The sequence below is a fragment of the Manis javanica genome, chromosome 14, assembly GCF_040802235.1.
Source record: "Manis javanica isolate MJ-LG chromosome 14, MJ_LKY, whole genome shotgun sequence".
NCBI classification, from domain to species: domain Eukaryota; kingdom Metazoa; phylum Chordata; class Mammalia; order Pholidota; family Manidae; genus Manis; species Manis javanica.
In genome coordinates, this window is record NC_133169.1 from 48,052,070 (window position 1) to 48,066,327 (window position 14,258).

Genomic DNA, 14,258 nt, shown 5'->3' on the forward strand with positions numbered 1-14,258 from the left:
CTTTTTCTTTCTTCATTACTTACATGTCTGTTCAAGGCACTTCTTGTGAGACTGTCCAATAAGTAGTGGAGAGATAAGATATTTCAAAGGGAAATAGATGCCAAATCACAAGAATGAAGAAAGGAAAATACATTCTCATGGACTGGATGTGCTTGTATGGGAAAACAGGTGTCTTCCACTTAACAGCTGAGGGAATAGCGATGGAGAATAAAAAACACAAGTCCTTCTTTATCTATTGGTTTCAGTATTATCCATTACTATAATCTTTTATTGCAGTTGCTAGAATACATAAGAAGTAACTGATATTTCACTTTAAGCCTTTCATTTTTCCCCATTAATGGGTTAGCAAGATGGCAAACCATTAAATGTAATGTGACAAAATTAGTCAAACACTAGAATAACCAAAAAATGACCCTACTTTCCTTGCCTCAGTACTAGAAAACTTATTTTCTAAATTGAATAAAGTCAATATAAAACTTTTTAATATTATGCTGAGATATTGAATCATAAGAGAAACATTCAGAACATGGGACATTATTGTTATTTTAAGAGGGAGACTGGTTTTTAGTAAGTGTTCACATTTTAATGAACAAAAACTTCTAAGTCTTGTGAGTTGTATATGGAAATGTGCGACCGTCTGTGCACATGTGTGTTGTAGGAGGGTGGTGGGCTCACGATTTCCTGGAAGGCTGAGGAGGTGGACAGTGGAGAGGTGGGTGAGGGATGACCCCCCTAATGCTTTTCTCCTCTTTTGGTCCCAGGCAACGGTGATTACATCCATATATAAGGTTACATTTTTTGCAATTAACCTTATTTTCAGCACAACTTAAAATCAGAATGAAACTGAGTGCCTAGAAGTATTGGTGAAAAGTAAGTAGAAGGATATTTGTCCAGGCCATACATCCTTCCCGAGCCTCAATGGCATTACAAAAAATGTGCAATAGAAGGAGCAATGCTGCTGTTTTTAGAAAGCAGCATCCCTACTGCGAGAAGGGAGGGAAAAAGTCTTCAGCTTTAAATCCTGTATGAGCAACTTCTCTTTTCCAACAGTTACATATTCATTTAGTGGATATTTATAAGCCATATATTTTGTTTGGTGTTTTCTCTGTGTTAATTAAACCAAGAACAATTTTAAAAAATGATATAGATAGGTGGATACAAATAAATTGATAGGTAGCTACTATTCTATATGCATAGAATAAAGCATGCAAACTGGATAGCATAAATAATTAAAAAATGGAGCTTGTTTTTTCATTACACATTCATCTATTTACAAAATCAGGGTTATAATATCCTAAGGAATCACCAATAGCATTATATATAAGGATCTACAATTCCACACTACCAGACAAATATCTTGGGTAGCACAGAAACTGATTTTTTAAATAATATATTAGATTAATGTTTTTTGATATCAACAGATTTATTTAGACTAAAAGGAAAGGTGTGTAGAAATCCAAAATAAAATAGGAATTAATGTTGATATACACAGAAGTCTATTTAGAAAGTCTGATTAGGAAGACCTAAAATCTATTAATCTTTTATATTAATAAATCATGAATTATATATATATATGTGTGTGTGTGCATGTGTGTGCGTATACATATAGTTGTTACACCACAAGTGGTATGGTACTTAAAGATTACTCAGATAATTATTTGTGTATTAATGGGTTCTAGTAAAAAATATGCTCTAATATTTGGGACAGAAATTGGTTCATATTTTGTGTACTTGATTTGGAAGTTTTCTTTGCTCCAGATATATTTGACAGATATGCTCAGGTAGATATTTTTCTTCATATGTTTGAAAATTGGTGACCACTTCTGTAATTCTTACATAGGTTTAACAGATTTTGAATTACATACACAAAAAAAATGTTGCCTAAGCAGAGGTTGTTTGTTGTTTCATCTCAAATACAGACAATACTGTCCATCTTCTAATATCCAGTTATTCAATATAATTCTCAAATAATTTATAAAGTCACTCTTGTTGATAGATAGCTAGGGTCTGTGTTGCATGTTAAAAGTATTGATTACTTTTACAGAATTATCTCAAACACTAATAAATTAAGTGTTATGATCCATATAGTTTCTCATGGTCATTACTATTGACATAAATAATTCACAGGGAGTTTTTCCAGAAGAACGTCTGGTAATTTATTGGAGAGCATTTTAAAGCCTCCTTGGTAAGGGAGCAGTTCTTCTAACTGTAGAAGACTGAACTTACACATTTTCCAAAAGACCAACAGAAAATCTCTCTGGAAAAGATAAACTATATCCTTGGAAATGAAATCATCAAGTTAGTAATGCATTGTTGTGTACTTTTCTTTCAGTGGTTAATATTCCACAATTCCCATTTTTCCAATTTTGACACTCACTTATTTGGGGATGTAACAAATCAGTATCATACTTAGCCAATATGAGGAGTTCTAACGTGGTAACCACCTGATTTTTTTCAATATGTTACCTAACACATTAGAACTGTTCAGATACTGATACTGGTAAGTTTTCTTCATTAGGAACCAAACTGCTTCCTGGAGTCTAGGATTTATTCTGGCCCATAAATCATTTTCCTTCGCTTTCCACCACTGGAGATTTTGAGCTGGAAAAATTTGCCCCATTAGTCACCCCTTGTTCTTGCCTTTGCAAAGGCAGTTACATGAGGTTTTCTTACTATCTGCCTTTTCTCTCAGTTCTTCCAGCTCAGCGCAGAGACGAACTAAGGCACACTTTATCCTGAGACAAGGGAGAATTCACATTTTTGTTGATTATTAGTGTCCTGCCTGCTGGGAGGGCAGGGAAGCTGGGCTGCATGGGAGGCCCTGCTCCTGCTGTTGATAATGCTGATTTACGGAGTTCTGCTGAGGATATCAAGCATCTTATATATTGTAGGCATTTCCCTTCCTATTGCTCATGTTATTTAGACATTGCTAAGCTAGATGGCAGCTCCTGAATCAAATGAACTCAACGACGCTTATCCGTGTGTGAGTAATCTTCAAGTAATATACTTAAATTTTCAGTGAAGGCTTCTGAAGGTATAACAATTTTGGTAGAAAGTTCTCTGTGTACAGAATAGACCTGTGTTGGCAGCCGCGCTCAGAAAATAGCGCCCAATGCAGGGCAGCCGGAAGGCCCCGAACTTCCTAATGACAAATCATCCCACACCACTAAACTACATGCTAATTGCGCCTTGGCATAAGGACCAATGAGACCCACCAAATGGTTATGCTAATAAGGCATATGGAGCCGCACCAACCAGGTCAGAGCATGAGAACTATATAAGCAAGCCTCTCCTTCCCCTCTGGGTCCTGCCCAACTCATTTGTTTCACAAAGAGCTGAAGAATAAAGCTTTCTGCAGAAGAATCCTGCTGTTGTTGCATGCTGTTCTTGCTGGCGAGGACAGGGCACGCGACAAGTGGTGCCGAATCCCGGGAACCAGAACATCACCGGCACAGGGAGGACCCTTCAGACATCTGGAGAGGATTCAGAACTGCAGGTCAGAAGAAAGCCCGGAGGGGTAAGTTCCGAGAGGCCCCTGCTTTTTAGGATGATGGTTGATGGTTCTCTGTAAATAAGGAGGCACCATGGGGAATGCACCGTCATTAGTCACGGCGCTGCAGACAGCTCTCAAAGAGCAAAACTTGAAGGTCTCCAGCAAAGTCTTAGGATCTTTTGTGAAGGAGATAGACCGTGTGGCCCCCTGGTTCATTTGTTCAGGGTCCCTCTCAATCCCGAGCTGGGACAAACTGGGGAAAGATCTTGATAGAGAGGAGGAGGAGGGTAGCCTGAGGGGAGGCAGCAAGCCCCTCTGGAAACTGATTAGAGCTTGTCTGCAAGATGAGAGATGTGAAAAGGTAATAAAAGAAGGTCAGAGAGCATTGACAGATATCCAAGAGAGCATGTCAGAAACGGAACAGGAAACAGAGAGCGTGCGCGGCCGAAAAAAGGCCACAAAAACGAAGGTAAAGAAACCTCAGAGTGAGGGAGAAAGCCCGCCTAGGGCAAAAGCGAAAGAGCCCCGAGAAGCGAGTGACGATCGCCTCGGAGAAAATAGTAAATACCCCTGGAAAAAGTTGAGGGACCTCCAACTCTTCAATAGGGAATCTGAGGAGGAATTAACGTCCGCAGAGGAAGGGGAAGAAAATAAAACCGCAGAGTGCAGAAGTAAGGGAACTGGCAAAGTTGAAAAGCGGACCAAGGAAAAAATGAAAGCAGGGTGTCCCCCGACGCCCGTTGCCCCGCCACCTTACGTGAGTGGCGCACCCTCCTTTTGCCACCCAGATACTCTTCAGGCAATTAGACAAATGTTTCCTGTATTTGAGGATAACGGTGTACGCTCTCACCAGCCCCTGAGCCATAAACAAGTTAAGGAGTTAGCAGAATCCGTTCGGGCTTATGGGGTCAGTGCCAACTATACCATAGCACAAGTTGAGAGATTAACAGAGACAGCCATGATACCCGCAGACTGGCAATATGTAACTAAGGCATGCCTTTCTAGTATGGGGCAATACATAGAATGGAAGGCATTGTGGCATGATATCAGCATGACCCAGGCACGCGCAAACGCGGCCGAAGGACAGCCTGCATGGTCATATGATATGCTGACAGGCCAAGGACAGTGGGTAGCCAACCAGACCGCCTTCCCCTTACAGGTATACGCACAAATAAACACGTGCGCCGCCAAGGCATGGAAAGCCCTCACCAACAAAGGAGAAGTATCAGGCAATTTGACAAAAACTATTCAGGGACCGAGCGAGCCATTTTCTGACTTTGTCGCTCGTATGATGGAGGCCGCAGGCAGAATATTTGGAGATCAGGAACAAGCAATGCCCCTAGTGGAGCAATTAGTATTTGAACAATGTACCAAGGAATGCAGACAGGCGATAACACCCTGGAAACAAAAAGGGATACATGCCTGGTTGAAAGCCTGTAGAGAAATAGGAGGGCCACTCACCAATGCGGGCCTAGCCGCGGCCATATTACAGAGCCACAAACAAGCCAGGATCACTAACAGAAGTATCAAATGCTTTCAATGCGGGAAATTAGGACATATAAAGAGAGAGTGTAGGAGCCCAGCTTCAGAACAAACAACCCAAAAGACCCCTGGGTTGTGCCCTAAGTGTAAGAAAGGCAGGCATTGGGCTAATGAGTGCCGGTCTATTAAAGATATAGAAGGGAAACCCTTAGAACTGCCAAAAAACGCCCAGAGGGGCCCCCGTCACCAGGGCCCGCAAATATATGGGGCAACCAGCACGCAAGTGTCATTCGGGAACAACCAGGCCCCCCAAGGAGAGTCACTTCAAGTTCCGCGGGATTGGACATCCGTGCCACCACCAGAATAGTGTTGACTCCACAGATGGGAGTTCAGCCTATCCCTTCAGACTTTAAAGGCCCCCTACCACCAAATACCATTGGGTTACTCCTAGGGCGCTCTTCTGCTGCATTGAAAGGCCTGGTAGTTCATCCCGGAGTTATAGATCAAGATTATGAAGGACAGGTAAAAATCATGTGTTCGGCTCCCAGAGGAATCTATCCTATATCCCCGGGAGACCGCATAGCCCAGCTCTTAGTTTTACCTAGTCTCCAAGCCAATTATCCTGCTACCAACACGGAGAGGGGAGAAAGGGGCTTCGGCTCCTCTGACTGGGATTCAGCCTTCATAGTATTAGATTTAGCAGACAGACCAAAATTAACTCTTCAAATAGAGGGAAAGAGCTTTGAGGGAATCCTAGACACTGGAGCAGATAAAAGTATTATCTCTGCAACCTGGTGGCCCTCCAAGTGGCCTGTGACCCAATCCTCACATTCATTACAAGGTTTAGGATATGAGTCAAGCCCTTCAATTAGTGCCAAACCATTGAAATGGCGAGCCCCTGAAGGACAAGAGGGTACAGTCACCCCTTATGTACTCCCTCTACCGGTCAATTTATGGGGGAGGGATGTCATGAGAGACTTAGGCCTCAAACTCATTAATGAATACTCCACCCCCGCCCAAGGCATGATGATGGACATGGGATACATCCCTGGCAAGGGGCTGGGGAAACACCAACAGGGACACATAGAGCCCATCCTGCCCAAAGTAAAGAATGACCGTCATGGCCTGGGTTTTTCATAGGGGCCATTGAAGATGCCATGCCCATACCTTGGCTCACAGAGGAGGCCGTATGGGTTCCTCAGTGGCCCCTATCCTCTGAAAAATTAGAAGCAGCTCATTGCTTAGTGCAAGAGCAGCTCCAAGTGGGACACCTAGAACCCTCTGTGTCCCCATGGAACACACCCATATTTGTAATCAGGAAAAAGTCAGGATCATGGAAGTTGCTTCATGATCTGAGAGCAGTAAATGCTCAAATGAGAATGCTTGGACCCGTACAACGGGGACTGCCACTCCTCTCTGCCTTACCCAAAGAATGGAAAGTGCTCATAATAGATATTAAAGATTGTTTCTTTTCTATACCTCTAAGCTCCAAGGACAGGGAAAGATTTGCTTTTACTTTGCCAGCTATTAACCATGAACAACCCGATGCCAGATTTCAGTGGAAGGTCCTCCCTCAAGGAATGGCAAATAGCCCCACCATATGTCAACTGTACGTTCAGCGAGCGCTAGACCCAATTCGTAAGACCTATCCCACGCTAAAGATCATCCATTACATGGATGACATCCTTCTTTGCTCCCCACAACCAGCAGAAATAGAAGAAGCATATATAGATCTCACTAGATCCCTAGAAAATTGGAGACTGAATATAGCAAGCGAGAAGGTCCAAAAATCTAGTGTTAGCAAATTCCTAGGAGCAACCATTTACACAGATGTAATTTGCCCCCAAAAGCTTGAGATAAGACATAATCAATTGCGAAATTTGAATGACTTCCAAAAACTCCTAGGAGATATTAATTGGTTGCGCCCATACTTAAAGATACCCACCACTGAATTGACTCCACTATTTAAAACCCTAGAAGGAGACCCACAACTAACGTCACCGCGCTCCCTCACACCTGAGGCATTACAAGCCATTCGCAAAGTAGAACAGGCTTTGATGACAGCACAATTAAATAGAGTGCAATCGAATGAACCCTTTGAGTTGTGTGTGCTTCCCACCCCGGAGCTGCCAACAGCAGTTTTATGGCAGCACGGCCCACTGATCTGGATCCATCCCCAAGCCTCTCAGGCTAGGACAATAGAGTACTATCCGGCAGCCGTGGCCAAACTTGCTTTGAGAGGAGTAAAAACCTCCATGACACATTTCGGAGAGGCTCCAGCTAAAATTATAACCCCTTACAGCGTAGAACAGATACAAGTATTATGTGCTATGAACGATGATTGGGCCATACTTGCTTACAGTTTCTCAGGAAACTTTGATAATCATTTCCCTAAACATCCCCTCATCAACTTCGCCAAAAATCATCTAGTATTTCCTCGGGTCACTAGCCTAACCCCGCTGCCTCATGGAAAAACAGTTTACACGGACGGGTCTAAGACAGGCACAGGTGCCTATGTCCATGATGGCAAAGTTGTGACAAAAGGCTACACGCCTGACACTCCACAAATAGTGGAATGTCGCATAGTCTTAGAGGTCCTACAAATCTTTCCTGAACCTTTAAATATTGTGTCTGACTCCTGTTATGTAGTTAATGCAGTCAAATCTCTAGAAGTGGCCGGGCTAATCAAAGCATCCAGCCCAGTAGCCACTTTGTTCAAACAGATACAATCAGCACTACTTCATAGGCAATCTCCTTTGTATATAACTCATATCAGAGCACATTCAGGCCTTCCCGGGCCTATGACAGAAGGCAACCACCTGGCAGACCTCGCAACCAGAAATATAGCTTTTCCCCTGCTAGACCCTATCACCGCAGCTTCAAAATTCCATACACAATTTCATGTCACTGCCGAAACACTGCGCAAGCGGTTTAGCATAACCAGGGCTGAAGCTAGGAACATTGTCCTTAGCTGCCAACATTGCTGCAGCTTCCTTCCCACACCTCATGTTGGGATCAACCCCAGAGGTATTAGGCCTTTACAAGTTTGGCAAATGGATGTGACGCATATTTCGTCTTTTGGGAAACTGAAATATGTACATGTATCCGTGGATACTTGTTCAGGAGTCATCTTTGCCTCCCCATCGTCAGGAGAGAAAGCTTCCCATGTCATCCAGCACTGCCTTGAGGCTTAGAGCGCATGGGGGTTACCACAGATTCTGAAAACAGACAATGGCCCAGCCTATACCTCTACAAAATTTGCTCAATTTTGTCATCACATGGGGATAAAACATAACACTGGCCTTCCCTACAACCCACAAGGTCAAGGGATTGTGGAACGCACGAACCGCACGCTCAAATCCTATTTACTTAAACAAAAAGGGGGAATTGAAGATATACCCCCCACACCAAAAACTGCCATAGCCCTAGCACTTTTCACTATAAATTTTTTGAATCTGGATGCTCAAGGCCATACAGCAGCGGATCGCCATAATCAGTGGCCAAAAGACCCACAAGAACTAGTAAAATGGAAGGACGTGTTATCTAACCAATGGAAGGGCCCGGATCCAATCATAATCAGATCCAGGGGAGCTGTGTGTGTTTTCCCCCAGGGTGAAGAAAATCCCTTCTGGATCCCGGAGCGCCTAACGAGGAAAGTCCTAAACAAAGGAGATGACTTCGCTATACCTCCTGACCCTGCTCCTGACACTGGAGACCCCGACTCAGGGAGTATTGAGATGGGGAATCCTGTCTGCCTTTCCTAAGCCTATGCCTGTCCGTTTCAATGCAGCCGTTTTTCCGCGCTTTTTCACTACTAATGCTAGTATGAACTTGCCCTACTTAGTTAAAGACACCCTAGTAGCTCCCCTGGGAGAAAACCGATCCTTTGTAACTAATGGGTCATTATGCTTCACCACTCAGAATCTAGCTGGCTGTATCTCCCTGAAACAGAGGAAATACGGATGGTTCAGTGACATAATTCTAGAGGCCAGTAGCCTCCCCGTTATGTCAGCTAAATTTGAAGGGCCTAATAAGGAAGGGAGCCCGCCCTATAAGAACATGACTATCCACCAGATGGTTCTCTGGATCAATGGCACATTTGTACACTCTCCCAGGAACAATTCCACCGACAGGCCTCGTCAACCCAAATATGCCTCCCATTGTGTGGGCGACTATGAGGGAGAGCTGTGGCCCTGGACTGACTGTCAGTCAACTTTAGTAACGTGGGCAACTGAGAGGCAGGAGTTTACCATCTCCCCAGATATGGAGGGACGGCCAGCCAATGAGGCTTGGTGGCCAGTAAAGGTGCTCGAAGGCGAGTTTCGTCAGCAGCTGAGCATGAACCCCTTCCATAAATGGATGCTGTGTGGAGTCAATGGCTCGTGTACCGACCTCTCCCCCTTTTCCGCCCTCCAGGGTGGGGGAATCGGTGTAAAAAATATCACCTTTTGGTGCGAGAATAACCACATGCGCGCACACTGGAACATGATCATGACCCATAACAACGAGAACTACACGTGTTCAGCAAAATCAGGTCCAGAGTCACCTAATTCCCTTTTTCCACCTTCTCCAGTATGCGTATGCCCCCCATTTCTGTTTATCTTATCCAATAGTAGCTTTGACTCCTGCTCCAATGAAACCTGCTTTCTGTCTCAGTGTTGGGATGCGCGTAACTTTACCAATGCTTTGGTAGTCCGCATCCCCCGTTGGGTCCCTGTTCCCGTAGACGCCCCTAACACCATGACTCTGTTTCGAGAAAGGCGCGATTTCGGTGTTACAGCCGCCATAGTGCTCCTGATCTCCGCGACCGCGGTCGCAGCCACCGCCGCTGGTATAGCTTTAGACACCTCCATCAAATCGGCTACAGAGCTCAATAACCTTGCAGCCTCAGTAGCTTCTGCCCTGGACCAACAGTCCACACTTGATGGCAAACTGAAAGGAGGAATAATGATCCTCAATCAACGCATAGATCTCGTGGAGGAACAAATAGAGGTGCTCTGGCAAATGGCCCAATTGGAATGTGAGCGGAAATATCGTGCCCTCTGCATCACTAGCATTCAATATAAAAATTTTACACGGGCAGCTAATCTGTCACGAGACCTGTCCCAGTATCTTTCAGGAAACTGGTCCCAAGACTTCGATGGGACACTAGAAGAGCTGCGGCGAGAAATTATCCACATCAACTCCACCCGTCTAGATATCTCCGTAGCGGAAGGACTCTCTTCCTGGTTCCTCAGAGCTCTCTCCCACGTCAAGGAGTGGGCGGGCATGGCTGGGATGGGCGTGTTCCTGCTTGGAGGTCTCATGCTCTTACTCTGGTTGTTATGCAGACTCCGCAACCAACATAAGCAGGACAAGGTGATCCTTGCTCAAGCCCTAATGGCGATAGACGTTGGCGCTTCTCCCCAAGTGTGGCTCAACATGCTTAAGAAGGAAGCTTGGCTTTAGCTTGAGGTAGCTCTTGCACCCTGAGCCCATGTGGCACTGCACCAGGCCCGAGTACCTCAATGCTTAATCACAGCTTTCTTTAAGAAGCTCATGGTGCAAGAGGGTTGAGAAAAAGGGTCCAAACCCTTTGTACCAAGCGGTCCCAACGCCAGCCAGAGGATGCGAGGCAAAGCACTGCAAGAGGTCTTGGACCCCTCTGAGAGGCATGCCTGACTGCATAGGGGTAGATGCCCAGAACCCCTCTCCAAAAAGGGGGCATCAGGAAGTATGATGGAGGTCAGGCCTCTGTCTCCGCCTCTGCTGGCAAGTTCCGCCTTGAGCTTCTGTTAGACAAAAAAGGGGGAGATGTTGGCAGCCGCGCTCAGAAAATAGCGCCCAATGCAGGGCAGCCGGAAGGCCCCGAACTTCCTAATGACAAATCATCCCACACCACTAAACTACATGCTAATTGCGCCTTGGCATAAGGACCAATGAGACCCACCAAATGGTTATGCTAATAAGGCATATGGAGCCGCACCAACCAGATCAGAGCATGAGAACTATATAAGCAAGCCTCTCCTTCCCCTCTGGGTCCTGCCCAACTCATTTGTTTCACAAAGAGCTGAAGAATAAAGCTTTCTGCAGAAGAATCCTGCTGTTGTTGCATGCTGTCCTTGCCGGTGAGGACAGGGCACGCGACAGACCTGTTGGCGGGTCAGCAGGAAAAAGGATACGCTGGTGCTAATTGTCCCCATCGCCACACCACGTAAGGCACCAGCCACTCTGTCTGGTTGGGGTGAGGCTGAAGAAGAAAAGTGAGTTACATTCACACGAATTCATCAGAGAGAATTTTAGCTTCCTTTTCCTCTTTAATACCTTATAATATTTTAGAATTTGATGACTATAGTTCATATGTCTTCTGATGATAGAGAACATTCTTTTTTAGTCATTGCTTTGCAATGACTTACAACATAGCTATTGTCCAATGATATAACTGCATATCAACAGTTTATATGTCACCTGCCTCTGGCTCTTCATCCTGGAGAAATAAAAAATGAGCTTACTAGGCTTGCAATATTTTAGGGTAATTTCAGTGTTTGCCAATTTGGAGAATACATTGTGGTTTTGTATGGTGCTTAATGGATTGTCGACTTTAATGAAATGCTATCATGTGTTACCCGCTGTATAGTATGTAGCAAAACATTCATTTGCTGTCAGGTTTGCATAATTGATATCATTGGTGACAGTTCACTGACTACTCTGGGGGTGCTAGAGCTCTGTGGCAAGGGCTGTTTTTCTTTTTTATGATGCTTGATATATAGAAACGAGTTGTGTAGAGAAAATAAACAGTAACCAAAGCAGTCAGATAATAGTTCTGCTCACATATCAGATTAACTGGGATCAGTTTTTCTTCAGAAAGAATATTTGAAGTGTTATTAAATTTACTATGATCACTTGTTTGTTAAGGTCCAATTGATGTTGCATAGATGCATTGTTTTTAAATCGATTTTAATTTTACCTGAATTCAGACCTTTGTGAAGCAAACTTGGAACTCTGATTTCTAAATAAAGGACTACAGTTTAATGATGAGGGTTTCATATGGCCTTTGGGGTGAAAAAGAAACAAACAGTTGTTGACTGGGGATATGTAAAGGATTTTCAAGCAGTACTGACGGTACTCTTGATACTACTTCTGAAGAAGGGAACATAAACTTTTGTGGCACTAATTCCAACAATTGTGTAATTTTCTCTGGCAGTGCTTAGCAGCCCAGGTTTATAAGCTTAATTATATTAACAAGGCACAATGTAATCAAGAGTTAATTGTGCTTGTAAATAAAATGGGGATTCATCTCAAATTGACTCACTTTCCTGATTGCAGGAATAACTGCCTTGCTATCCATTACTTGCTGAATAAAATCTTACAGTCCTTAGCAATAATATTAGGTACTCAGTGAACACACCTGTCCCCCACTCTCCCATTCATAAACATTTTTCATCATCCTATTACACTCTTAACAATGACTATGTTCCAGTCTGCTTGCCATGCTCTTAACTGAGTGGAACTACTTACAGCTCTATGGAGAAACCCTTTTTTCTGGACTTTATGTTTTCATTCATATTTGCAGAAGACACACCTGATAGAGGGCTATTAAAAAAAATTTACAAAGAACTCCTAAAATTCACAATAAGAAAAGTGCATAATTAAAAAATGAGTGTAACTCCAGGGGGTGGAATCCTGAGGCAAAATACCTCTAAAACAGAAATCAGTCAAAGGGAGATATTAAGTTAAGAAACCCTTTTATTTCTTACAAGCAGTCCCATCTCTCTCTTGACCTGGCTGCAGCAGCTCCACCCAACCTCTCTGGTCCAGATAAACCCTGTCAGGCCCTTGTAATTACCTATTGATATGCAGATGAACTGTTTCTCTCCAGCTCTTGGAAACACCTGATGCGCAGATACACTAAAGCCAGGTTAGAAATTCTGGAAATACTGCAATTTTACCCGCAATGGGCCAGAGACCTTAACAGACACCTCACCAGATAAGATATGCAGATGGCATGTAAACATATGAAAATTGTATGTCATCAGAGAAGTGAAAATGAAAACAACAATGAGCTACCACTATAGTCCTGTTAGAATTGCCAAAATCTGTGACACTGACACCACCAAATGCTGGTGAGGATGTAGAGCAGCAGGACACTTTGGTGGGAATACACAGTGCTGCAGCCGCTTTGGAAGACAGTTCAGTGGTTTCTTAGACAACTAAATATACTCAACATATGATCTGGCAATCATGCTTGTTGTAAATAATCCAAAGGAGTTGAAGAAGTATCTCATCCAAAAGCCAACATACAGATGTTAAAAGCAGCTTTCTTCATACTTGCCAAAGCTTGCAAGCAACTAAGATATTCTTCAATAGGTAAATGGGTAAATAAACCATGGTACTTCGACACAATATAATATTATTTGTCACTAAAAAGAAGTAACAGGAATAATAATAATAATAGTCATTATAATATCAGCTAATATTCATTGAGAAATTATGTGCATGATTTTTGTGTTAGAATTATATTGTGTTCTTGCCCACAAATATAATGGATATTGTACTAATGTGTAATACAAGGACTGAAGGACCAGCACTACGCAGCCTCTAGACAGATGGGATTTGTTTACAGAAGTGTCAAGTTGGATCTTAATAGTTATTCTATTTTGTAATAAATTTTTATACTGATAACCAATTAATTTAGTATTTGTGCTATTAAAAGAACACAAGTAGGACAGCGAATGAGTTGAATAATACAACCCTGGTTTCCAGGTAAATAGAAAAGAGGACTCATCTTGAGAATAATAAGAACTTGCCATCAATAATATTAGGCAACAATTTTCCAGGAATTATGCTAAGCTTTTTATATGAATTACTTAAATTTCTTTCTATGAGGTGAGTAATGGCCTTGCTTAAGAAATATATTCAAGCTCAGGTAATTTGTAAATGAATAAATAGCACTGTATTTAGACCTTTTTGATGGCACAGTCTAAGTATATAACCAATAAACTCAAGAGATAAAGGAAAATTTGCATTTAACAGCAGAAAAGGAGGAAAATTAACCTACCCATGCATTTTCAGAAAGTCAGATTAAGTCAGTCCAGGTCACCTCTTGGTAGATGAGCAGAAACTTTTAAAACTGCCTGGTGTCACAGGAAGGGGCAGAGCAATTTCACCCTCAGGGGCAGATAAAAGGACAATTTAGGTTAAAAAAGAAAAGGTGTTGACAATACTGAAATGGAAAAATGAAATAATTTACATTGAATAAGTAGGGATTTACACTTCATAAAAATGATACAAGTAAGGCAAATTC

The 14,258-nt window shown here is 43.0% G+C and overlaps 1 protein-coding gene across 1 annotated transcript; it reads left to right on the forward strand.

Moving 5' to 3' along the window:
- The first annotated feature begins 3,094 nt into the window (after positions 1-3,094).
- Positions 3,095-11,044, forward strand: LOC140846123 (uncharacterized). The gene is made up of 2 exons (XM_073221574.1): positions 3,095-3,517; positions 8,587-11,044. Exon 2 carries the CDS (start codon positions 8,648-8,650, stop codon positions 10,421-10,423), a length of 1,776 nt encoding a protein of 591 aa, XP_073077675.1. The 5' UTR covers positions 3,095-3,517; positions 8,587-8,647; the 3' UTR covers positions 10,424-11,044.
- Positions 11,045-14,258: the final 3,214 nt, after the last annotated feature.